The sequence below is a fragment of the Cornus florida genome, unplaced genomic scaffold, assembly GCF_030987335.1.
Source record: "Cornus florida cultivar Cherokee Brave unplaced genomic scaffold, ASM3098733v1 CherokeeBrave_3.0.0_Hap2_Chr02, whole genome shotgun sequence".
Taxonomy (NCBI): domain Eukaryota; kingdom Viridiplantae; phylum Streptophyta; class Magnoliopsida; order Cornales; family Cornaceae; genus Cornus; species Cornus florida.
The window spans coordinates 13,194,565-13,220,147 of record NW_026775572.1 but is presented as its reverse complement, the minus strand read 5'-3'; the positions used below and the strand labels follow the sequence as shown (position 1 = coordinate 13,220,147).

General features: G+C 36.0%; 3 protein-coding genes across 3 annotated transcripts; 2 read left to right on the top strand and 1 right to left on the bottom strand.

The window, feature by feature from the left end:
- Positions 1 to 61: 61 nt before the first annotated feature.
- On the bottom strand, positions 62 to 6,526 carry LOC132293711 (apyrase 2-like). Its single transcript, XM_059791300.1, has 9 exons — positions 5,796 to 6,526; positions 4,319 to 4,447; positions 4,157 to 4,213; positions 3,968 to 4,060; positions 1,917 to 2,122; positions 1,530 to 1,621; positions 912 to 1,129; positions 641 to 830; positions 62 to 550 (listed from the first exon to the last, which is right to left on the bottom strand). The coding sequence occupies exons 1-9, from the start codon at positions 6,108 to 6,110 to the stop codon at positions 435 to 437; spliced, it is 1,416 nt and encodes a 471-aa protein (XP_059647283.1). The 5' UTR covers positions 6,111 to 6,526; the 3' UTR covers positions 62 to 434.
- A 6,134-nt stretch (positions 6,527 to 12,660) lies between these two features.
- On the top strand, positions 12,661 to 15,510 carry LOC132293709 (heavy metal-associated isoprenylated plant protein 45). Its single transcript, XM_059791296.1, has 3 exons — positions 12,661 to 12,932; positions 13,108 to 13,183; positions 14,249 to 15,510. The coding sequence occupies exons 1-3, from the start codon at positions 12,879 to 12,881 to the stop codon at positions 14,569 to 14,571; spliced, it is 453 nt and encodes a 150-aa protein (XP_059647279.1). The 5' UTR covers positions 12,661 to 12,878; the 3' UTR covers positions 14,572 to 15,510.
- A 2,399-nt stretch (positions 15,511 to 17,909) lies between these two features.
- LOC132295660 (protein FAR1-RELATED SEQUENCE 5-like) lies at positions 17,910 to 21,215 on the top strand. The gene is made up of 7 exons (XM_059793963.1): positions 17,910 to 18,597; positions 18,715 to 19,454; positions 20,059 to 20,136; positions 20,209 to 20,340; positions 20,411 to 20,485; positions 20,838 to 20,895; positions 21,043 to 21,215. Exons 1-7 carry the CDS (start codon positions 17,910 to 17,912, stop codon positions 21,213 to 21,215), a joined length of 1,944 nt encoding a protein of 647 aa, XP_059649946.1.
- The last annotated feature ends 4,368 nt before the right edge of the window (positions 21,216 to 25,583 follow it).

Here is a 25,583-nt window from a genome sequence, read left to right as displayed (position 1 = left end):
CCTAAATAAGATAGACTTACATACTGAATAATAAATAAATAAAATGGGGGAACAAAAGGTATAAAAGAACAGGAAAAAAGAATTAACTAATTTAATCCTTCAGGCGGTGAACCTAAATCAATAAAATGAGTTGAATCATACTTCCAAAAGTCGTAAATCAGCACATTCTGTAAACCTAATTACAAATGAGTAAAAAAAATAATGAAGAAGAAAAAAAAGTAACTTTTAACTCGTCATTATTCCTCATATCAACCCAAAATTCAATTTCCAATACAGCTTCAGACTGGGGAGCTGAAACAAAAGAATTCTTCGGTCAGAACTTCAGAGAATTATTAACTGTGGATATATCCTTGTGCTTGCAAAATTCTGATGCTTAAGAATCACATGCCACCAAAATTCCAATGGGGCATTTACGGTAACAATGTGATTTGCAGTTAAGACAACGATGACATAACTTCAATGGCACTACCCAGAGGCCATGCTGCTTCAACTAGGGAATTTTGGTACTTAACTTTCTTCACCAATGTAATCTCTTGCCAAGGATCAAGGGCTGACCAAGAAACACGATAACGCAGATGTCAAATATCTGAATTCCAATATAATTTCAAAACTAGACAACATCACTGTAAATATAACTTACCAAACCCATCTACAAGCAATGTGAACTGATACACAAGATCCATGCACAAGTACGGAAGGTTATCCTCCTTCACACTTGGATACGCAGATTTGGCATCCTCAAGACTAGTTTTGCAAGCACGCTTAGCGGCCTCCTCAAAATCTGCAGGACTAACTTTGGCAACATGCGCGTTTGGATCAACTAAACCAGCCTATAGTGGAAATGATAAAGTCAGCATGACTTTGGAGCCATAAGAAACAAGAATTATTAAAATCTAAGAAATATTAATTACCTCAGCAGCCCTGTCGAAGAAAAACGAAGCAACAAATAAATTCTTCTGTCCATCCCCACCTCCCCCATTCCATATCCCACCAAATGTGCATTTCATGTGCGTACATGTTGATTCATTAGCTTTGAGAGCCTTAGTTGCTACTCTTCTGCATTTGCTCTCGCTTGAACCAGATGAAGAAGCTGACACCTCATATTTCTTTCCTCCATAGTTGTAAGTCCCTTATAAAGAAAGCACGAATTAATTTTTCACATTTTATAAAATAAAACAAAAATTTTTAATTAACTTAATCCTTAACATTTTATAGCCAATATGATTTGGTTACACTACTTTATGACATTGGTCATAAAAGGCACCAGTTCAGATGCCATTACCATTACATTCTTTAGCAAATTTTAAATTCGCTGTGCATGCAAAATTGAAAAAAAAAAAAATTTATCTCAAACAATTTTAAATTCTATGTTTTCTGATAGATATGTTTAGGTTCTATAAAAAAGAACAGTATGCAGCACCATATTATAAGCACTCCAATTATAAAAAAATGAGTAATGTGAAAGACCGAGAGTGACACTAGTGTCAACACCAAATCAGGCCTTATGAAACTGGAAGACTTGAGCATACCACGATAGCCAGCTAAGATGCATGGATTGCCAGAGTCTTCAGCAACTTTCAGAATCTCAGCTCGAGCTGCTAATAAACCATACTTCAAGTAACTGTATAAAACATTCATAAACCATATTAAGTACACAAACAGTGCTATGACAATTCTAATTAAAAACACTAGTATGATTGATCACCACAAGTAAAAAATATATTCACAAAGTCAAGGCTAGAACTCAAGGTAGCCAATTGTTTATCAAGAAAGAAGAACCAGAAGCAATGTATAATAGGCTAAATATACAACAACAGGACTACAAAACAAAAAACTGGTGCAAGGAGCAAATACACCCAGAAGGGCCAGAACATTATAAATCAAGTCATTAATTCATCACAGATGAAGAGTTCTACCTGTGAACATAAAGATAATATTTCTCCCCCTTAAGATACATTTCCTTCACATATGTATCCTCTCCACCTGATATCCTTGGAGCCTTTGCAGCATCTTTCTGCGAGATAGCATATGCCATTTGTACAGATCCCCCTCCAAGGTCAACTACTCCAACTGTATATGAGTATTTCTTACCCAAATTCCCCAACAGATAGTTTATGGTCACCTGCAAAACAAGAAGAAATTTGGAATAAATTCTGTAATTATGTCAGCTCATAAGTAATCTAAAATAGTAAAAAATTAACTGTGTTATTTCTTGACATGCTTCATGCCTTATTATTCAACTAAATTCCCTGATAAGACCCATACACCATGATGATTGCTGCAAACTAAATTACCTATAATTTATAATATATAGGCACCAAGTTCCCTCCCCGCATCTAATATTTCTTTTAACCTTTTTGACATTGTCAAACAACCTAGTCAACCAAAAAACTCCATCATCTCCCTTAATCTTCCTAAAACTTCCTAAGAGTTCATTAATATACCATGCAGTACTAAAGCCTTTCTTGTCTTCATCTTTCTCAAAACTCAGTCTAAACTCCATACAACCTGATTTCATAAAGCAACACTTTGTAACTTCACTAGGATTGTTGAAACATCCTAACTATGAGTTGTCCCCCGTATGGTCTAAAAATGGCTTCTTTTTTTCTTTCCCCCCTAAACATTTGCTTGCACTCTAGTGTTATTATATATATTCCTTGAATTGTGGTATTTTAAATATTTTCCCAAACTCTTCCTAATGTTTCTCAAGTTCACCCCTGAGCTAATGAAAGCACCCCCTTTTACTTGAAATCACTGTCAAATTAGATAGAATGCTCAAATCCAATACCATCCACCTTGTGACTACTTGAATAATAATGAAGTATTTTATGTGTATTCACATCCTCTTCCATTAGGAGACTATGACCTCAACACAAACCCTTAAGAGGCACAACACAACCCCTTAAGAGGCATATGGCACAACACAACCCCTTAAGAGGCAGAGCTAAGCAAATATATTACGAGGTGGGTTTAGCATAAATTCCACTTCTGGAAGCTTGGAAAAGGGCATGAGTTTTTTTCTACATTCTTCAGTTCTCCCCCGTCAAAATTCAGGCTATCTTTACAACAGCATTACTCCATATCACTGAAGGCGAGATAAAGCAAAAAACTCTCCCACACTTCATGAAAAACCTTCAAGTTGCAAATATTCCCTGCAATTCAATTAAGTCAAAATATTTTATGTCAGTTAATGTCTTCTTTTAAGAAGATGCCCTTACCTCAATTCCTTCCAAATCTTTTCATTTCTCCTTACGGTTCTTTTGAACGACTAAAAATTGGAAATATTCACACATAATATAATGTCAGTCCCAAGCAGACTAAGTTAGGTGGAAGTCAAGGCTGACTTGTAAGAAAAAGATATAATGAAGAGATTCCTTGAGATCAATGCCTTGTCAAAGGTTAGTTGAAGCCTACGGAAGTCAAGATCTGATGTAGTGTTCTCAAGACTCTTCAAGACAGTATTACGTATGCCAAAGGGTCATGCTTCAAGTATTCAACATATAAATCAGTTAATAGATTGTCGGTGTGGGCAACGCAGCACTCACACTAACGTGGCAGTCTTGACAGGTCATACCACACATCCTAAGAAGATGCCACTATGTCTAATTGAGACCAAGTAAGAATGGCATTGCGGCCAAGGTGGCAATGCAATGTTTAGAGGTGACATCTAAACGGAAAGGCTTTCTAGGCAAACTATCAACATGGTCTAATTGGATGCTTCCATATGTTGATGGGAGTAAACTTCCAGCACCAGGTCTTATATAATCGCCATTTGTGAACATAAACAACACTTATCACCTTCAAGTATTCAGCATATATAATAAACTTAATTCCCAATCAATAAAGAACTTGTTTGTAAAGCATCAAGGCATGGTACTTTGCAGTTCCTCAATTGAAACCAATGAATGCAAGCAGAAGGCGAAACTATTGACACATAAACATAACATAGTAAATTAAGCTTTCATACCCATTGATAGGCACCTTCCTGGGTTCCATCCAAGACAGTGACCCAATCGGCCTTAGATTTCAAGGTGCTTTTATCTTTAAGAAAATCCCTGACCTTTGGAAAGGAAAATTTAAGGTTATGTAAGTGCAAATTAGAAGCATAAATGAAATGCTATTATGAGCAGAATATTTAGAATGAAGCAAGATGTACCGCTTGCAAAATTCTGTCAGATGCATCACCTTCCAACTGCCTTAGACCTGCTGTTGCCTTCATAAGGATCAGCATAAGAAATTAGTACTATAAATATTCATGGGGGATCACTTTGCAACAAGATCCTGGTACATAATATTACTGTAGCCACAAGTTACTAACCCCAACTCTGACAGGTGTATTGCTATGCATCCCTTTTGGAATAACTTTTTCGGACTTCTCTAGAAGGGATGACAAAGAATCTGCAGCAGCCTTGGGGTCTTTGGCATATGCACTCAAACCTGGGGTTAGCTATAATACCATAGTGAAATAAGACAGAATTAACACAGTAACACGAAACAGCAGGACCTACAACATTTACACCAATTATAAAAAATAAAATAGATAGTGATAGCAGTTACGGTTATATCAAAATAATCAAATCTAAACCAACATCAATACTGGTTCAACAAATAGTCATAAAACTGGTGTAAGGTTACATGCCCGCTATATCAAAGGTAGCAAAGTAAAACTAAAAGTTAAGTACTAAGTTATTAAACTATAATTTTTTAATATTTCTATTTAATTGAGTCTTCAGTCTTTAGTAGGGGTGCACAAAGTAAACCGGACCAGTCTGGACCGTATGATTTAGTGCAGGTTCCAGTTCAAGTGCCCCCTTATCTCTCAGACTCTCTCCCACTCTTTCACATCTCAACTCTCAAGACTGCCGACTGTCGGTATCTGTAGCGGTGTAAACCCGATGGACTAATTATCAAGAATCAGAGGTGTAAACCCAATGGACTTTATTATCAAGAATCATCACGTCTTCTCTTGCTTTTTTTATATTCATTCTGAATTTACATTAAACTTAGATATTTGTTCTTTACCATTTCCAGATTCTCTTCTTGAAACCGTTTCTCTTATTATATATAATTTTGTCATATTCATTCTGATTTGACATTTACTTAGATCTTTGTTCTTTATGCATTTAAAGATTCTTTCTTTGAAAACCTTTTAGTCACACTTTTTAACGTTTTCTCAAAGCTTCATTTTCTTTTTTTCTAATCATTGGTTCAGTTCTGCAGGTTCCAATGGTTCGGTTTAGTCCTAAATTTTTTGAAACAGTTGGAATTGGTCCTTCGTCTTAAAATGTTATCCCTTTTTTTGTGGCAATCATTATTTTAAATTATATTCATGCTTAATTTATTCAAAATTAACTACCAAATTGAGTTATCTAAAAATATATGGGTTCCTTTTAATTAGATCGAAATAGCAAGAAACGAAAATAATTGAACATTTGCTAAACATTTTATGAATTTGGATGCTAGGAAAATGAAGGGTAAGTAATTTTCATGACCACATAAAATTTTCATGAAAAATTCATACAAAGGAAAACTTTGATTTCTTTAAATTTTTTATGATTTTACAAGAAAAATCGTGTTAATCAAATCAAGTTGGAAATTAATTATTCTATTCATTCACTTTACTTTTCTTTTAATTTCACTTTCCACTGTCATATTTCATCCATAGTCATTTCTTTGTTTTCACTTTTCATTATAACTTTCCATCAGTTTTTTAAATTTCAATTCCCACTATTACTTTCCATCTAACCAAACATACAAATAGAACACAATAATAAGTAATTGAGAAGACAATTTACCTGTTCGAAAAGTTCAAGATCTTTGCCAATGGGAAGGAGATCCAAGTGTTGATCAAAGCAAAAGACGTGAACCCGGCTACCAGAACTACCGGCATCGAAGATAACGGCATAGCCCTTAATCGAAGAGGCGTGGAGTTTGGTGGGGGAGAACTTGCGATGAGGAAGGACCTCCATGGAATCGGAAGGAGAGCGAGAGGGCATGAGGCAGAGAACAAGCGAGACAAGGAGGAGAGGGACCGAGATCACCAGAATTACGCCTCGGAACCTGCGGATCTTGTCGGAGAGAGGCTCGTATTGCCTGGTGCGCTTCAACATCTTGTCCAATTGATGATTTTCTTGATCTCCGATCGGTAGAGAAGAAGAACTCGACTGCTGTCCCTCCAGGAGTTCGGCGGCCGACGGAGATCTGTACCGGATCCGGCCGTTTCCGGCGGCGGCTGGGGGAGCCTTCAAGGACTGCGTATCCTGTACGGACTCCAGCTCTCCTCTATGATTTCTCTCTCCTCTCTTTCTTTTTCCGTCAGATAGAGAAAATTGATTCTTCAGATATATAGAAAGATCGATCAATCAGACAATTTCAATGACGACTCAATTCACGAGAAAATTGAAACAAATTCATTGTACATGAGACAATGGTGAACAAGAAGAAGATGGACTGAGTAAGCAATCACTGCATGAACTGCTCCCCCTCCCCCTCTCTCTCTCTAAATCACACTCTCTCTCTAGTATGTATGTATGTATATATATATATACATATGTGTTTGTATATGAGCACTAGCGTCCGAAAGACTTTTCAATCAAATGAAAGAGAACTAACAGATCTGAAAAATTAATTTATAATTCACACGGAATGTAACCGTTGGGTTACTAGCCGAATAGCGAAGTGGGAACACAAACCTTAGGCCTGTTAGGTAAAAACACAAACCTTAGCCCTGTTAGGTAAAAACACAAACCTTAGCCCTGATTGTTTGGGCCCGATCAACAAAAGTCTCGGATTGGGCCATACCGCTTGATGTTCGGCTCCGCTTAGGTCAATAAGCTTAGCCCTGATTTTTTTTGATGCAAGATTAAGATGGCCTACTGTCTAAGTCTAAGAAGACCCCATTTTGATGTTTAATTTTGATTATATTAAATACGTTTGGTAACACTAATTATGTATCAGTTTAAAGAATAAATTTCACTTAAAATAGAATTAAATTTTAAAGGACATAGATCTCATTTTCTCACTCAATAAATGAACTTGAAAGTCGAGTAAAGATTAGAGAAATTCTCAATTTACATTTATTTATCACTAAAAAGAACATGTATAAGATCGAGCTAGGAGAAGAAATGACTGTCGTATTCGCGCATCTCATAGTACATCATCGGATGTATATAGTTTCTTTGTTTCATATGCATTATGAATTAATATATATTTTTAATGTGGTTTAAAGGGGATTGGAACTTCCAATTAATATTCAATATGTGTGATTAATTTCACTTAACTATTTATGAATTTACTCAACAAGTCCAGTTGAGTTGAGTCCAGCTGGTCAGGTATTGTGCTGATTTGGACAATTTATGGTATTTTCATCTTCTAATTATGGATTTTGTGTTATATTATGAATTGGAAATTTATAATGCTATTTTTTTAAATCACTATCTATGTTATAATATAGAGAATTAATTATAGATATTGTAAGACTCGACTAATTGTGGGTATCTCACATAGTGATGGACCTCCCGCCATAGCAGGTGAGGCTGCCAGTCAGTATCTCTCTGAGGCACTCGTAGTCGGATGTCACAAAATTTTGAATTTTTCCTAATATAATCTATGATATGTATATTGCTTGAGTGGCACCGCGTATGAGTTATATTAATTGATTTTTGTGACAAGATATGCTAAATTATTCCTGCTGCCATCAAAATCACGAGGATGAACAAACATCAACTTGGAATAAATTCAGAATCTCAAATTGCTGTCTGATGTAAGAAACCTTGTTCTCATTATATTATTATTGACTTCAAAGGTGTCTAGAAATTTACACATCCAGACACTACTAAAGCTTAATTTCATGCAGGGGCAGAGCTAGGATTTTACTTTAGAGGGACACAATTTCTGAGAGGGCACAATGCACTTGTTAAAAAAATAATAATAATAATAAATATGACAGTATAATTTTTTTAAATCAAAGAGGCAAATAAAAAAAAAATAGTTGTAAAATAATATGCTAAATAAATACCGTAAAAAAAATATAGTTACAAATATAAGAATCAAAATATAATTTAATAATATTTTAATTAAATACAATCACAAATGTCATCCATAAAAAGAAATAATTTTAAAAAATAGAAAAATACATAATTATACAAAAGTGAAAAAAGAAATTTTTTGAAAAATGAAACAAAAATTAGAAAAGGAAAAATATATTGTATATTTGAAGAAGAGATATATGTAATTTTTTTATAAAAAAAGAAAAAAGAAAATTAAAAGAATTTAAAATTTTGAGGGGGACACTATTTAAAATTACCCATGTAAGTATATATATATACCAAAAATATATACCTATATATAGTAGGTTGGAGCAAAGTGAGGGGGGCACGTTGTCACGGGCTTAGAGTTTCAGCACCACTCTAGCTGCTCCCGTGCGGCACCAAGACGTTGCTTCCACTCTCGCAAGTACTTGGTCAGCCTAACTCCCGTGCACACCTTAGCCAACACACTCCCCTCGTGCGCTTACTAGTGTTGTAGTTGCCCTCGCCCTCTCCTCATTTGGCTTGCACACTCACACACACTAAGACACTTAAGTTGGCAAGGAAAGAACACTTCTATTACTTCAAAGAATGCTTTGTACAAGGCTAACACTCAAGCTCTCTACAAGGCTCTCAAGACTCACTCTAGGACTTATTGGTTGCAAAATGAAGTCCTACTCCTATTTATAGGCATCCCCATCCCTAATGGATAGTTAGGATGCATTCTAACCAACGGTGGAGATTGATTCTCTAGAATCTTCTTCCATCTTCTACACATCTCCATACATATCTACAACATTCTAGAACCTTCCATACTACTCCACACAATTCTGGAGAATTCTAGAACCTTCCACACACTTCTAGAATATATTACACATATCTAGAATCTTCCACACAACTCTAGACTACTCCGGAAGACTCTAGAAACTCCACTTGCTATGTAGTTGCCATGCAGCGTCCTCCTCAGCGTCTGCGTGTTGCCTGCGTGGCACAACCTCCATAGGCGGGGCGTGACATTCTCCCCCACCCATTTCCGTGACGCCCTCGTCACGGTTTCTTCAGCTGACCCAGCCTCTCGCAGGTCATCAGCACTTGCGCATATGTCCTTGGCCCAAACGTACAAGCGCCCTTCGGGAGATGTGAGGTCCTCACGAGCTCCATCGTGTTGACTGCCACCTCTGGACTCTCCTTCCTGCCCACGAGCGGCACCATGCATGCGGCCTTGCCTTCTTCACCTCCAAGTATCATCAACGCACCAAGGCATGGTAGTGGCGCGGCGTTGTTCCTGTCCATGAACTCCAGCCCCAGCACCATGTCATGGTCGTCCATCTCCGCAACTTGGAAGTCGGCCTTGCCCTTTTATCCTTGCATGCATAGCTTCACCTCTTTGCACACTCTACTCACGCGTGCCTCCTCGGAGTTGACGGCCTTGATCCATCCCTCTGTCTTACGTATCTCCAAGCCAAGTCGTTGCGCCTCCTCTGGGGTAATGAAGTTGTGTGTGGCGCCCGTGTCCACCAACGCTTGCACGGCTTTGCCACCAACCTGCGCATCCACATAGCGCACCCCAGCTACTTTCTTTGCCTTGCCCTTCTTCTTGGTGTCATGCGCTATGCTATTCAGCATCTGCATAGCCTCCATGCACCTATCTTCATCGCTGCCCGTATCGTCCACCTTGCCCTTGCCCTTATCCTTCACAAGGGCGCTCATGGTCTTCTTGTTGGGGTAGTGTCGCAATATGTGCGGCCCTTCGCACAAGTAGCACTTCGGCTCCCACTTTCCCTTATCGCGGCGCTCCCCTTTGCCACTAGCCTTAGACCTCTCTCCATGGTCCTTGCCCTTATCATGGCGTGGGCGTCTCTCCTCATCGCTGTGCTCATCATCACTTGACTTGGGCGAGCCCCTTTTCTTGAAACGATGGTCTCCCCCACCTTTGCCGTGGTCCCTCTTGGGAGAGGTGGCCCTCTTATCATCGCGCCTAAAGTCTTCAAGGCGCTCCGCTATAGCCATTGCGGATGCCAAGTCTCTAGGCTCCCTCCTTCTCAGCTCTATGGCTACCCAAGACTGCAACCCATCAATGAACAAGCACACGCGTTGCCGCTCCTGCATCTCTGGGATCTCCAGCATCAAGTTGGAGTACTCCTTCACATACTCTCTTATGCTGCCCTTCTGCTTCAGGCGCCTTAGGTTGATCATGGCGAGGTCTTCAACGCACTCGGGATAGAACTGCCTCTTGAGCTACCTCTTGAACACCTCCCATGTGTCAACTGCTCTTGCGCCTCTACCGGTGAAGCACTGCCTCCACCATAGAGCGGCAGTGTCCGTAAGGTACATGGTGCCTGTCTGCACCTTCTCCTCATCATCCTTGATCTCCATGCACTCGAAGTACCGCTCCATGTGCCAGAAGAAGTTATCAATCTGGCGCGCATTCCTTGCCCCATCGTACTCCTTGGGCTCTGGCGCTTTCTTCTTCTTTGGCTTCACCACGACCTCGCGCGCCTAGGAGAACTCCTTCTTGCACTTGGCAATCTCCACGCGCAAGTCGTCTACTTGATCATACAAGTCCCTTTCCTTCTCTCGAGCTTGTTAAACTTGGTCTCCGTGTAGACCAAGTGTGTGGCAAGCTTCTCCTCCAAGCTCTGCTCCAAGATGTGAACTTGGTGGTCTCCTCCGCTAGCCATGTCTACTCCAACAAAGCTCCCTTGACGAACCTGGCTCTGATACCAACTGTCACGGGCTTAGAGTTTCAGCACCACTCTAGCTGCTCCCGTGCGGCACCAAGACGTTGCTTCCACTCTCGCAAGTACTTGGTCAGCCTAACTCCCGTGCACACCTTAGCCAACACACTCCCCTCGTGCGCTTACTAGTGTTGTAGTTGCCCTCGCCCTCTCCTCACTTGACTTACACACTCACACACACTAAGACACTTAAGTTGGCAAGGAAAGAACACTTCTATTACTTCAAAGAATGCTTTGTACAAGGCTAACACTCAAGCTCTCTACAAGGCTTTCAAGACTCACTCTAGGACTTGTTGGTTGCAAAATGAAGTCCTACTCCTATTTATAGGCATCCCCATCCCTAATGGATGGCTAGGATGCATTCTAACCAACGGTGGAGATTGATTCTCTAGAATCTTCTTCCATCTTCTACACATCTCCATACATATCTACAACATTCTAGAACCCTCCATACTACTCTACACAATTCTGGAGAATTCTAGAACCTTCCACACACTTCTAGAATATACTACACATATCTAGAATCTTCCACACAACTCTAGACTACTCCGGAAGACTCTAGAAACTCCACTTGCCATGTAGTTGCCATGCAGCGTCCTCCTCAGCGTCTGCGTGTCACCTGCGTGGCACAACCTCCATAGGCGGGGCGTGACAACGTGCCCTCTTTGGGCGTTAATTGGCTCCGCCCCTGATTTCATGGCCCAAGGTCAATAAACTTTGCTAGGTAGTTGCATATATATATATATATATATATATATATATATATATATATATATATAACGATATGTATATTTGTTTGTTCGTTAATGAAGCTCTTCTGTCACCAAAAGAGAAGGTGTAAAATTGTAATTTCATATTGCTGTTACAGGGTTTAATTGGAACTCTGTTCCAACTTGAAGTAGATTCTCTCTTGAGTGCGAGACCAACAGTTTAAAGATGTGGTGCTATGGTATTGACACTAGTTGACCACTAGAAGCATATATATATATATATATATATATATATACTTGTATATTTATTTATATATAGAGAGACAGAGACTAAACTAAATATATATATATATACACACACATACGTATATATATAGATGAATATATATTTAGATAGAGGGTGCATGGATCGGGTGGAGACCGGAGAGTGACGGTTGTGAAGGATGAAAGCTACACTACACGTGACATTTGAGCATATGATCATGACACAAACCACACAAATTTTATGCCAAAATAAAATGCTAATGTTGCTTTCAACCCCTATTCCCCATCTAAACTTGGCCCTTCAACTTGCAACATACAAATATCAGATAACAAATGAGGGCAAATGCATGGTATACAAAATGTCAAAATTAATGAAAAATGGAAAATAAAATGGAGAATTAATAAAAGATCAGTTCCTCCAACAACAACAATATATAATATAATTTTGAAAAAAAATATTATAATATATATATAAATAAATAAATAAGTATGATGATGATGACCCCCGTAACTTTTGGATTGAAATGATTTGAACGGTACTTCATTTTTCTTTTGAAATTTCATCTTAGTTATATATATATACTCTTTTATACCATGAAAATTGAGTAGGTATATTAAGTCAAAAATTAAGATTGCGTACGGGTATTTCATGAAATTGGATTAAACAGAGAATACAATATTGAAATCAAGGTTGAAAATCAACAGGTAATCTAAATTATGTGCAAAAATCTGATCAATATAAAAAAAATAAAAAATTGACAGAAAATATACTTGGAATTAAAAACCATGCATCCAATTAAGTTACAGTGAGACATTAGCTTGCAACCTTAAGCTTGTTGCACACTCTATACATATAAATATACATCTACATATACACACACACAAACATATATAAAAGTATATATCTCCCCCTGTCAAGAAACCAAGTTGCTTTATTATAAAGTTGCAGGAGATAATAGAGCAAGAGGATGAAGAGATCAAAAGTCATATATAAGTTGATCAACTTTTGCTGATTCTTTTCATCCTACTTCATCTCAATTCTCTGCTAATATGATATTACAAGTTATATATATCTAAGTATATGATCGCATTCAGCCTCTCTAAACCAGCAATAGCTATCTAAGCAATAATTCATCATCATGTTCGGTTGGTGTTTTGGGCAGACGACGACACGACTATCCAATGCCATGTCCGTAAGTAATCTGTGTTATTAGGAGTTTTTAATTCCAATTAAGCTATATATATATAGCTATATTGATTCTTTGGTACACATCAGTTCTGCAAATTAATGAACTAGTTCGATATCCTTCTCGATCTTTTATTTATTTTTTCTTTTTATCTTTGTATTTCTCTTAATTTGTAAGATAGATTGTGGAGCTTCTGGTTCATATGGATTGTGATGGATGCGAGAAAAGAGTACGAAGAGCCATTTCTAAATTACAAGGCAAGTGTTTCATCTGTTGAATTTCGATCATTAGGATGCGTTTAGTTATATGTAATTGGAATTTTGAAATTGATAGAATTAAAAAAAAGAAAAATTAATTTAATTTTGTAAATTGTTGTTTTTTAATTCCACCAATTTTAATTTTAGGACTCCAATTCGAACATAGCCTAATTTCTCTTTTTATGTTTTAACTTATTTTCTACCATAACATTGTAGGGACCAATGATATTAACACAATATGGCAGGTAAGCCTGGTCCGTCTAGATAATATGATCCTCCTCTCCAAGGGAGAGATTGAAAGCTATTTTGAGTCCCATTAAAATTTGAAGTTTTTAGTAATCATGACAGTTTTTTCACCGAAATTTTGGTAGGGTAACGATTTTGAAATAAATAATTTTGTTATTTTTTCAACAATTTCTGATTTTGAGTGAAACTCTCAATAAGATTGGAACCTTGTTTAAGCTAGTTCAAAACATCTGTCACAAATATAAAAATAAAAATAAAAAAAGAAAGAAAGAAAGAAATCAATCATTTTTTAAAATTTGTCCTAGGAATTCTCAACTTTCCAATTGATCTGGAGATTAAAAATTGACAAGATTTTTTTTTTTTTTTCCCTTCCAGATTGTGCTTGTACTCGATTTTTGCTTTATGCATAGAAATACACACGCAAAAACAAATGTGTATAATTGATTTTAGGATAAATTACATTGACCCACTTGAAATTTTATCAAAATACACTGATCGCCCTCATTATTTGCCAAATTATACTTATTATAGCTTCCTTGAGATTTATATATGAATAACACATACGTTCCCTCCATTAACAGTCAATGACAAAAAATATTGATGTTAACAAATTTGTAACTTTCAAATTCCAGTTCTGCCCTTTGAAGATATGTTAATTTATTGTACCGAAGTGCAATATTTACAAGGACCAAAACATAATTGCACACGAAATGATAACATTGTCCATCCCACAACTTTGACAGGTGAGGTTGTTTGTCTATTAACGAAACCTGAGGAGAGTCGGTGTAAATATTAATTAAAGGATGCACATATATGCAGGTGTTGATAGCTTGGAAATAGACATGGATAAGCAAAAGGTAACTGTGACTGGATATGTGGATCAGAGAAGGGTTCTAAAGGTTGTGAGAAGAACAGGAAGGAGGGCAGAGTTTTGGCCATTTCCATATGATAGTGAGTACTATCCATATGCATCCCAGTATTTGGATGAATCTACATTCTCCACCACCTATAACTACTACAACCATGGTTATAATGAAAGCGTCCATGGCTACTATCCCACCCAAGCTTACGATACCCTCGTCGATGATAAGGTTCTTGAGATTTTCAGCACAGAAAATGTCCATGCATGTAACATCATGTAACACCTGCATATATGTGCACATATATAAACAATACTATTCAAACTTAATAGTACTCTAATCGACGAGTATAGTCAAGAGTCTTATTCATTGTTTGTTTTGGCCTAAGACTCTCCCGGCTAATTAAACTCTTCGATTAGACTATTAGGTCTAAGAATCATTATTAATATTATACATATAAACTCTTCAAATTGACAGCATGCCAGGCATGAACTTTTCGGGCAATTGCCTCTAAATTCTTTTTTAGTACCATATAATAGTGATTTTAATTTTTTTTTTTAAATTATATATCTATAAAATTTTAATATTGCCCTCATTAAAAAAAAATAATAATAAAAATAAAAATAAATAAATAAATAAACCAACCTTACTATTATTGTTCTCCCCCTCACCTCCACATAATTGTCTAGATCAGTCCATGTATGTAGCCTGCCTATAATGGAAAATGATATTTGCATCGATTTGTTGCAGTGAATTGACAAACCTACTTTTTTTAATTGGTCCATCTATGCAGTAAATAAGAAAGTGGGACCTCCATTTACTTGTATCATACATAAATAACCAATAAAAAATACTCGATTAAGTAATTCACTGCAACAAATTAATACAAGAACCATTACTTACCTACAATATATGCTAAACTATCTAAGTAATCTAGAGTACTAAAATAAATTTATATGTTTGATTCTTGTGATGTAAGTGGAAGATTGTGGTTTCTTTAAAGGGTTGCAAACGTGTATTTGCTTGTAATTAATTGATCAAGTGGATGACTTCACAGGAATTTAGGATGTGGCTGATACGCTGAATCAATGATTTGTTAAAGTAAGAACTAGAAAGAAAACATCAAGACTAGTTCTTCTACTCATCATGAAATTTTTTTATGACACTAGGTAGTATGTACATAGATCGATATGAATATATAAACAGGGTGTCATTAAGTTTTATTTAATTTTTCATTAGCTAAACTGACTTTGTCAATGAACTTTGAATATTGTGCTTGTCAATTGATCAAACATTTTATAATCATATATCATATTTAATACGTAAATAGATGTGTTTCCTTTGTATGATAACATATACTACTTAGTTGAAGATATCAAATGACTACGTAAATTAAGTGTGTTTTATTTGTATGATAACACATAATTAATTGATGATATCAAATAACATGATTATCACACATGCACTGAAAACTTTCTCAATTTAACAAACATCAATTGAATGCATTTAATTATGTCATTTAGAAAGTTTTTCGTAATTAATATGTTGTTTTTGCACTGTTTTCCCATGAACACATGCAATTGTGAATGGAGGGGTAAAAATATACAATTATAGTGGAAACTAATAATTTTATCATTTGTTGATTAGGTTAAATTGTGTTGAATCTTTGTGTATGATTTCTTATCGTGTTGAATATCCTCCACGTGCAAGCATTTCAATTGTCCTAAAAATTATCCTATTTAGCATTGAGGTAAAGGTGAGAGTTAAAATTAAGGGTCAGTTTGCTTTATTTTCTAAAAACTGTGTAATTTAGAGAATAATTTTCAGATAATTATATATAAACTAATAAAAAAATAGTTATCTATAAACAAATAATTTTTTTAACTGAATTTTTGAAAACTACTTGCAACCAAATAAGTTTCTCGTACAATTTTTTTATTTTCAGTTATATTAAATTGTTCTCTAAAAATTGAACCAAGCAAACCCTTTCAATTAATTTTCATGGAAATCAAGTTGTTGCGACAAACTTTTTTGTGTGGATTTTCATGTAGAAGAGAGGTAAGATGCCCTCTCATTTATGAGATTCCTCAAATTGGTTACTCCAAAAATTTTATAATTTTTTCATCCTCAAATAGAAGGGGAGGGGAGGAGTTGAAGTTCGGCTGTGGGTAAAAGTGTGCAAGAGTATTTTTCCTGCAATTAGAAAATGCACACTTGCATTATTCTAACCGATTTGTTGGAAATGAAACAAACAAATAATTAATTAAATTAATTTTTATAGAGATACATGTTTTTAAGACAGTACATTTTGCTCCAAGTAATTGTCGCGGGATAGGATTTGAACTTGTGATCTTTAAGGTAATGAGCTCAAACTGCTCCACCCCGCCTACTAATATTTTTCTTTAATATTAATATATATTTTTATCATACTCTACTATTGAAAAAGTTAGTAATGATAATTTGTGGGTGAATTTCATAAAACTTCATTGACTTGTAGCGTTTAGTAATAGGAGTCGGCTCCTTTCAGTTAAAAGCCCTCTCTGGGCATCTGTGAGTATTAGATCCAACGATAGGAAAAGCTGCCACATCATCATCCTGAAGCAATACCCAAAACGCCATCGTTCTATTTAATTAACGATAACGTCATCTTCAAACGTTATTCACAATTTCCCCTCGATTTCCCTCCTCTTCTTTTTTTCCTTTCAAATTTTCCCTCCTCTTCTTTTTTTCCTTTCAAATTTTCCCTCCTTACGGTACTCTCAAATTGTTCCCTCCATTTGAATTTCCTCCCCAACTCACGATCTCTATCTGTCCAAAGATCTTAATATTTGTCTCCAAAACCCTCCTCAAGCTTTCAGAGAATTTCATACCTATCATAGATCTAGAACCTCTTTGCCCTTTCTCTGTGTAGTGGATCAATTGTTTGACCTTTGTTGAGAGCGAATTAGCCCAAAAGTTCCACTAAAGCATTGTTATTTTGAAGGTATGTTTATTTTTCTCTTTCAAAACCCTTTACTCTTAAATGGGACAAGGAATTCAGATTTATTTCCAAATTTTAGATGATTTTTTTTTTTTTTTTTTGGAGGAGTGAAATAATGGAGGTTGTGTTTCAGTATTTTAAATCTAAAATATTTTATGTGAAATTACGCAAATTTAATTTTTAGGGTTTTATGTGAAATTACACTAATTTAATCTAAAATATTTTATGTGTTTCAGCCTTTCTTTTTATGATTTATAGATTAAATTTTACATTGCTCCTAATGTTTCTGAGATAAATTATTTTAACAATTTCTTGTTACATTATGCTATGTGTAAATAAATCATATAACTATGTTTTGTATCATAGTTTGAAGTAACTGAATAAAGAGGAGATCTTAAAAAAAAAAAAAAAAAAAAAAAAAAAAAAAAGAAAGAAAAAACTTCAGTTGAGATTTTAAGTAATGGAAGACACTGCCTTCCTACTAACCTTTCTGATTGTCTAATATCAAGCATGTTAATTTAATAAAAGTCTAATATTATACTTGTACGAGAGAAAAAAAAAAAAAAAAATTATACTTGCACATTTAGAATTATTCCAAATTTTTTTTATACAGTTTAGTTGCATATTTGATACTACCATAATGGATAAGAGTGAAGTTGATTGGAAACCTAAGTATGGAATGGAGTTCGATTATGAAGAAAAGGCTTTTGAATTTTATAACGAGTACGGGCGTAGAGTTGGATTCAGCGTGAGAAAAGATCATGCCAACAAAAGTCCTGTCATAGGAGAAGTTACGTCGCGATTGTATGTTTGTTGTAAGGAAGGTTTTCGAAGGAAAGACAAACGAGACTATTTGACAAAGAATCCTAGAGCCGAGACTAGGATGGGTTATGGTGCTTTGATGAACATTAAACTAAACAGAAGTAAGGGAAAATTTTGGGTTAATAAATTTGTGGAACAACATAATCATTCATTGGGTATGGAAGCATGTGCTCATATGATGCCATCACAACGCAAACTTTCTACAACTCAAACAATTGAAGTGGACTTGGCAAATGAGTCTGGTATTCCTTTGCAATCTACATATGAGTTATTGGGAAGGCATGCTGGTGGAAGGGAATGTCTTGGGTACACTAAACGAGATCAAAAGAACTATATACGATCTAAACGACAACGAGATTTGGCATATGGAGAAGCAGGAAGCTTGTTAAAGTACTTCCAGAAACAATGTTTAGAACATCCCTCATTCTTTTATGCGGTGCAATTAAATAAAGATGAGCAAATAACGAATATATTTTGGGCGGATGGGATAATGATTATTGATTATGGTTAGTTTGGAGATGTCGTGAGTTTTGATACGACATATAAACTAAATCAAGCCAACCAACCATTTGCACCATTTGTCGGGCTTAATCATCATCGTGAAACTATTATATTTGGAGCAGCACTAATGCATGATGAGACCATTGACTCGTTTATTTGGTTGTTCGAAACATTCTTGGAGGCAATGTCTAACAAGAAGCCGAAAACTATTTTTATAGATCAAGATGCAGCAATGGCAAAGGCTTTAACATTTGTGATGCCAGAAACATGCCATCAACTTTGTACATGGCATATCATGCAAAATGCTGTGAAGGATTTAAGTATCCTTTTTAAAACTTCAAATGGAATTAAAGCTGTGTTGACAAAGTTAATGGATGACTACGAGAAAGAAAATGAGTTTACTAATACATGGGACAACATGCTATCCAAGTATAATGTCTGTGAGAATACTTGGTTGCATAAATTGTTTGAATTAATAACTAAATGGGCAAAGGCATACCTGAAAAGGGAATGGTCTGCGGGCATGAGGAGCATACAACTAAGTGAAAGCCTAAATGCTAGTATAAAGGACTACTTAAAATCTGACCATGATTTGCCAGAAGTTTTTAAGCATTTTGAGAGAATACTTCATGATAAGCGTTACAAAGAGTTAGAAGCTGAGTATGGGTTATGTTACAAATTGCCTAAAATAAAGATGCACTTGAAGATGCTAGTGCATGCTAGTACTATATGCACTAATGCCATATTTGAGGAGTTTCAGAGGCAATATGAAATTTCAATGGAGGCTGATATAAAGGGTTGCAAGGAGGATGGTGAAATTTATATGTATACAGTTGACAATAACCAAGGTAGAGAGTGTCAAGTCAAAAGGTTCCCTAATAATTTTCTACCATGCAATTGTGGACAATTTGAGATGATGGGTGTGTTGTGTAGTCACATAACAAAGATTCTTAGGAAAATCATGCATATTAAAGAAATACCGAGTGCATATATTTTGAATGGTGGATAAGAGATACAAGAGTGGAATGGCATCTCGATATAAGAACTTATGTTATATGTTTACTAAGATATCATCTTTGGTAGCTGAAACTGATGAATCATACAAAGTGACTCTCTAACATACACACAATTTATGCAAGGTAGTTCATGACATTCAGAAGCTAAATTTCAGTGGTAAACAAAAAGAAAATATTGATCCAAACTCCTCTTTCATTGTTTGCGGTGCAAATGAAGATGGTTATCTCTTAAATGTGTCAAACGGTATACATGTGAAGGGTTTGAAGGGAAGAGAGGCCTCTAGGGGACGGCGAAGGTTCCAATCACCAATTGAAAAGGCTCTACGAAAAAAAAAGGAATTCTCTCACTCGACCATCTTAGGTATTTTTATCTATTTTCATGTGATATACTTCTTATTAATCCATTATAAAATGTAAATCGTATGTAAATGTATTGCTTAATCTTTTTAGGGTGCTGAGATACCTACTAAATCAACATCTTTGAATGAAAATACTAGCAACTCATCAGTTATGTGCTATAAGTTTAATGTAAGTGCATTTTCAGTTTTGTTATAAGAAATTTTTGTTATTATATACTAACTTACGTACTTAATTTTTTAGGATTGGGAGTTACCTAATGCTTATGCATCGATGAATGTTAAATATTCACAACCACAAATATTAAATCAATACTCCCAAGCTTCAAACAGTAATCAATACTCCCAAGCTTCAAACAGTCTACTGTGTCCTCAGGTAATAGTGAATTTATATTAAAGGAAAGACTCGTGAATGATCTAATGAGAAAATTTGGAATATTGTATAGATGAATCATACAGGACTTACTGGAGTTATAACTAACAATGGTTTTACTAGAACAACATCATATGGTGATGGTGGGGTGAGTCTTAATATTTCATTATTATTATTATTAATTTTTTTTTGCATTTTAGGTGTAAATATACCAATGTGTTTAGGCTGGTAAAGTAACAAATTAACTATGTTTTTTCCTTGCTTGAGTAGACCATCAACTAAAATGTGAATTGTGATGGCAGTTACATTCATGTTGAAAGATAAGGTAATCCAATATTGTAATTATGTAATGTTATTGCTATTTAGTTTTTCTTTTTCTGATTTTTTGTTCTTCTCGTGTGTTTTTGTAGTAAAGCTGCTCCTCTTTTGCTTTTGGAAATTATTGATGGTCTAAAGTGTTTGAAGTTGCTGATTTGTTATCTAGATCTTGGTTGCTGTAGCAACAATGTTTCATTGATGCAACAAAAGTCTTAAAGTTGCTGTTCTTAGCTTTTGGCTGTTGGTCTGGACAAATTTTTTCCATTGTTTAAATTGCAATCTTGCAATGTTGTAGAAGATTTTAATGTTTTCAATGTACTAGAGACAACCATGTAGTTACATAAATTTTTCTGAATCACTTTGTTTCGTTGTTTATGAATTTGACAGCTTCTAAATGTGTATTAGATATTGTGAAGTGTGGTTTTCAATTTGTTATTGTATCTGTCAATGTTGTAGAGTTGAATGCAATATCAGATGCCAAGTCTCCTTTCCTATTCTGTAAATGCCAATCACTCCACTTTACAACCCCAACTCCAAGGGATCCCATAACCAAATTCTAAGCACTGAAAAGGGTTTTTTTTGTAGGCTATGTAACAATCAGAACACTCAACCATTTACATTAAAAAATTACATGAATCTAATACCAAAAATATGAACAAAAAGCTTTTAAAAGCATCATTAACGTTCAAAAATTATTAATTACATGCCAAAATACATTGTAATTTAGCACCAATCTTCCTCCAACTACACATGGGCACAAACGGTAATCAAATGAATCAAATGGAGGGAACAATTTGAACTGTAAGATTCCTTGAACATCCTTGCTCAACTCATCCCCAAGCCTTCACCCGTGGAAGCAGAATTGATTGACATATATTTCCCTCGAAAAGGGAGGGAGAAAGAACAGGGGAAAAGAGTTGTCCCTTGGGCGCGGACCCGCGGTGGCGGTTCTAGGCGGTGGATCTATGGGTGTCAAGGGAGGTTTAGATAGTAAAGAGTCTGAACGATGGTGGGTGTGGTGGTGGTCAAGGTGATAATCGTAGTCGGATTTTCTTTTGGAGGAAGGGTGCGGGGCTCCAAGTCCCGGATGAGGCGTTCTAGCAATGACTTCTTAAATCGGTGGCGATAGTGGTGGTGGTCTGTCCCCTCTGTTTGGTGGATGGGCTTTAGCTGCAACAAGGATTCGGCTCCTCCGTTTGAAGATGGCGTTATCGTTAATTAAATAAAACGATAGTGTTTTGGGTATTGTTTTAGGATGATGATGTGGCAGGTCTTCCTACCGTTGATCTAATACTCACAGATGCTCAGAGGGGGCTTTTAACTGAGAGGAGCCGAATCCTTAGTAATAAACCCTCCTTTGAAATTTATTTTTTGTTCAAAAAATCTTATTACTTTTATTAAATTACGCCCACCAATTGAAGGGGGATTTCATGCAATTTTCCCTATGAAAATTTTTTTTCCTTCATTTTATGTTTTTTTAAAAAATTAAAAGTATAATGATAAATGTAGCAAAAAAAATATAAGATTAAATATTATTATGCAATAAAAAAAAATCTTTTAGCCCCATTAGAGTGAATTATATAAAACAAAAAAGAATTAAAAAAATAAAAACTGACTTGGCAGGGGTATTTTTGACAATAAGTCATAAGGTAACCCTCCTTGAGAGAAAGACCTTTTTATTTTTATTTTATCTTACTACTCTGGTAAACGAATAGCCCAATACAAGAAAGCATCATAAATCTCGTAGAACCACATAACATCTAAAGCAAAACCACTCCATAAAAACCTAATGCTAAGCAAATACATGACACTGGTCATGATAACCTAAGCTTAAACAGTTTCTGGAGCAATAAACAACCATCAAACAACCAAGGATAGCCCCTCCTCCCACGCCTTTAAAACCACTAAGTCACCATCAATCAACCGAGGACAACCATGAAGAACTTGGTGACAAACACAAGCATCCGGAACAATTAATTGGAATAAGTTCGCCACCACTTTAAACACTTGAAGTCATTATGGATGAGGTGCTGATACTTGGCCTTCAGCCACAACTGAACCCCTTCAATAGTGGGGTCTCAGTTGAATGAATGGATTCATTCTCGGCCGAAGACAGCGTCAAACCCCTGAACTGATCAAGAACGCCTTGCTTCATCACTCCCTCAGGCGAAGTACCCAGAAACAGAAAAAGGATTAACACAATTACACAATACCACGGATTCAGAAAAGAACAGAAGTGTATAAAAAGCAAATAGAGAGAATTGAAATAGCATATGATATAAAACCATAGAAGAGCGCATTTCACAAGAAAAGAGAATCAGCACCATAGCCCCAACGTCAGTTAAGTACAACTGACACAGGTGGAAAAAACAACCATGCACAGCTCGAAGACGGATAAAGACTTTAAGGGTGTGTTTGGTAGGGTTGATTTGGAGGGATAGGGAGAGAAAATAAACTAGAGGATAGTGTAAGTTTGTGTTTGGGCAAGTTAAGTGGAGGAATAGGGAGGGATAGGGAGAGATAGGGAGGGATAGCTATCCCTCTTTATCTCTTATTTGCTTTCTCTTCAATTTTGAAAAGATAGGGAGAGAAAGCATAGTGATTTTAAGTGGTATTTTGATAATACCAAAATTAGCCTCCACAAATCAATATACAGATTTATTATTCCATTCAAGTCCCATGGTTATGAAAGGGTAAAAAAGTAATTTATCTACTATCCTTTCTTTTCTTTTCTCTCCTCTATCTTATCCAAACAAGAATAACTATCATTTCTTTTCTTTTCTCCCCTATCTATCCAAACACAAATAGAAATTATTACTATCCTTTCTTTTCTTTTCTTTTCTCTCATAACTAATACTATCATTTTTTTTCTTTTCTCCCCTGTCTATCCAAACACATCCTAAGATCAAAGAGTGAAACGTACAACAGAAGGTAATATATCCCATCCACACACATATTCTGAACACTACTCAAAAAAGGAAAAGTAAACATACCCATCATAATAGGAGGCAGCGACGTCAAAAGATATTTTGAAATAAGCATGTGCTTATGTTGTACCACCATCCATCCTAAGGTTTCCACTAGAAGCTTCCCTGACCTTACCCATGACGTCGACTCCAGTCTAACCGACAACACCAACGCTGACCTCATAGACCGACAATCCAAAAATCCCACACCAGCATCAATCCGACGGAAAAAATCGGCAATCCATGTACCCCACCGGCGATCAATCCAACTGAAACAGTGGAAGCACCTAAAGGACCAACAAGTCCACCTCTGCACCCAGTGCATACCCCACAATAATAGATGATAAGACAGGATCCACCGAAAGCAGAAGACTAACCACATCCCAGCACAGCTCCAACAAAGTTCACTCCATAGATCATGATAAAGTACCTCCAAAATCCAAAGCTGAACCATACCACCACCACCAAAAATATAGAACAAGAAACATAATAGGACAGAGGTAGAAAAAAGAAGTAAGGGGAGCTTACACCACCAAAATACCCAAATGATAATTACTGTATCAAGAACTATTTGAAATCTAGAAAAACGACCAAAAGGAGACATACCGAAAATGAAAAAACGCAATTGAAAATGAGATCTAGAAAAATGCCCAAAAAGAGATCTAGATGTATGTCGCTATTAAATAGCCCACCGACATCAGGACCATCGAATTCCCAAAAGACCAGATCATCACCAAAGATCCACCATGCCATACCCCCTCAATAGCCCACACTACCCACCAGAACACTAGACTCCACAAACCCACCTTAAAACGATCTCAAATTAACACCTAAACGAAACCGGTGGATAAAAAAAGCTCAATCTAAGAACAATGAAAGAAAAGAGGGAGGGACAAGATCGGACTAAACAAACTAGTGACATGGAGCAAAAAACTCCCAAACAGCACCTCCAACAAGTGGAGAAAACTCCTATGAAAGGAGATCGGACCAAACAACCCACACGACCCACCAGAGCACTAGACTCCACAAACCCACCTTAAAACGATCTCAAATTAATACCTAAACGAAACCGGTGGATGAAAAAAGCTCAATCTAAGAACAATGAAATAAAAGAGGGAGGGACAAGATTGGACCAAACAAACAAGTGGCACGGAGCAAAAAAACTCCCAAACAACACCTCAAACAAGTGGAGAAACTCGTATGAAAAGAGAGCTCAAACAGGCACAATTAAGTTAAAGATTATATGACTTGAAAGGATAACTGATATCGGGAATCGAGAGAAAGACTTGAATTGTTGTTGGAAGTTGAGAAATTTTGAGATGGTCTCAGACCATTAGATACTTTAAATAACTTCATAAAACTTCGGGTGAATTGCAAAAAAACCTTCTTGACTTTTCACCAACAATAAACCCCCTTTTAAATGTTTTTTTAGCACAAAACCCACCCTCAACTAATTGAATGGGGTAACAGACTATATTTTAAGACAAAAACGCCCTTTACATATTTAGTGTTTCATTATGCAAAGCAGCAAGCAATTTTTTCTATTTCTTTTTACTCATATAATTTTATATCCAGTCGTGAACTTGATATATGCATTTATATATACATTCACATAGGACTGATGTATATGCAAAAAAAATTGGTCAGCAAGCTCTCTTAGCGTGTACTGCGTAGCAAAGGGTGGCTTGAGCCTTGAGCCAACACAGAGTCAACTGGCAATTGGCAATAGGAATAGCTATTGTCATTGGTATATAATTTAATTGGCAATAAACAGGTAAGGGATGTGTTGCCAAAATAAAAAAATTAAAAACAAAAACAACTCTTTTAAACCCCCCTTAACCCGGTGAATCGGTGATCAAGTAATAGAAATGTTTATTACCAGCTTATTCTCTCCTATAAAATAAATAATAATAATAATAATAATAATAATAATAATAATAATAATTTGGACAACTTTTGCGA

Excerpts from the sequence above, each read along its gene's own strand:
- LOC132293711 (XM_059791300.1), bottom strand. The coding sequence starts at position 6,110 with ATGTTGAAGCGCACCAGGCAATACGAGCCTCTCTCCGACAAGATCCGC. Across the intron at positions 4,061-4,156 it reads CTGACAGAATTTTGCAAGCG|GTCAGGGATTTTCTTAAAGA; the intron begins GTACATCTTGCT and ends TCCTTTCCAAAG. Across the intron at positions 1,622-1,916 it reads TATTATCTTTATGTTCACAG|TTACTTGAAGTATGGTTTAT; the intron begins GTAGAACTCTTC and ends TGTTTTATACAG.
- LOC132293709 (XM_059791296.1), top strand. The coding sequence starts at position 12,879 with ATGTTCGGTTGGTGTTTTGGGCAGACGACGACACGACTATCCAATGCC. Across the intron at positions 12,933-13,107 it reads GACTATCCAATGCCATGTCC|ATTGTGGAGCTTCTGGTTCA; the intron begins GTAAGTAATCTG and ends TTTGTAAGATAG. Across the intron at positions 13,184-14,248 it reads AGCCATTTCTAAATTACAAG|GTGTTGATAGCTTGGAAATA; the intron begins GCAAGTGTTTCA and ends ACATATATGCAG.
- LOC132295660 (XM_059793963.1), top strand. The coding sequence starts at position 17,910 with ATGGATAAGAGTGAAGTTGATTGGAAACCTAAGTATGGAATGGAGTTC. Across the intron at positions 20,341-20,410 it reads ACAGTCTACTGTGTCCTCAG|ATGAATCATACAGGACTTAC; the intron begins GTAATAGTGAAT and ends AATATTGTATAG. Across the intron at positions 20,896-21,042 it reads GCTGTTCTTAGCTTTTGGCT|CTTCTAAATGTGTATTAGAT; the intron begins GTTGGTCTGGAC and ends TGAATTTGACAG.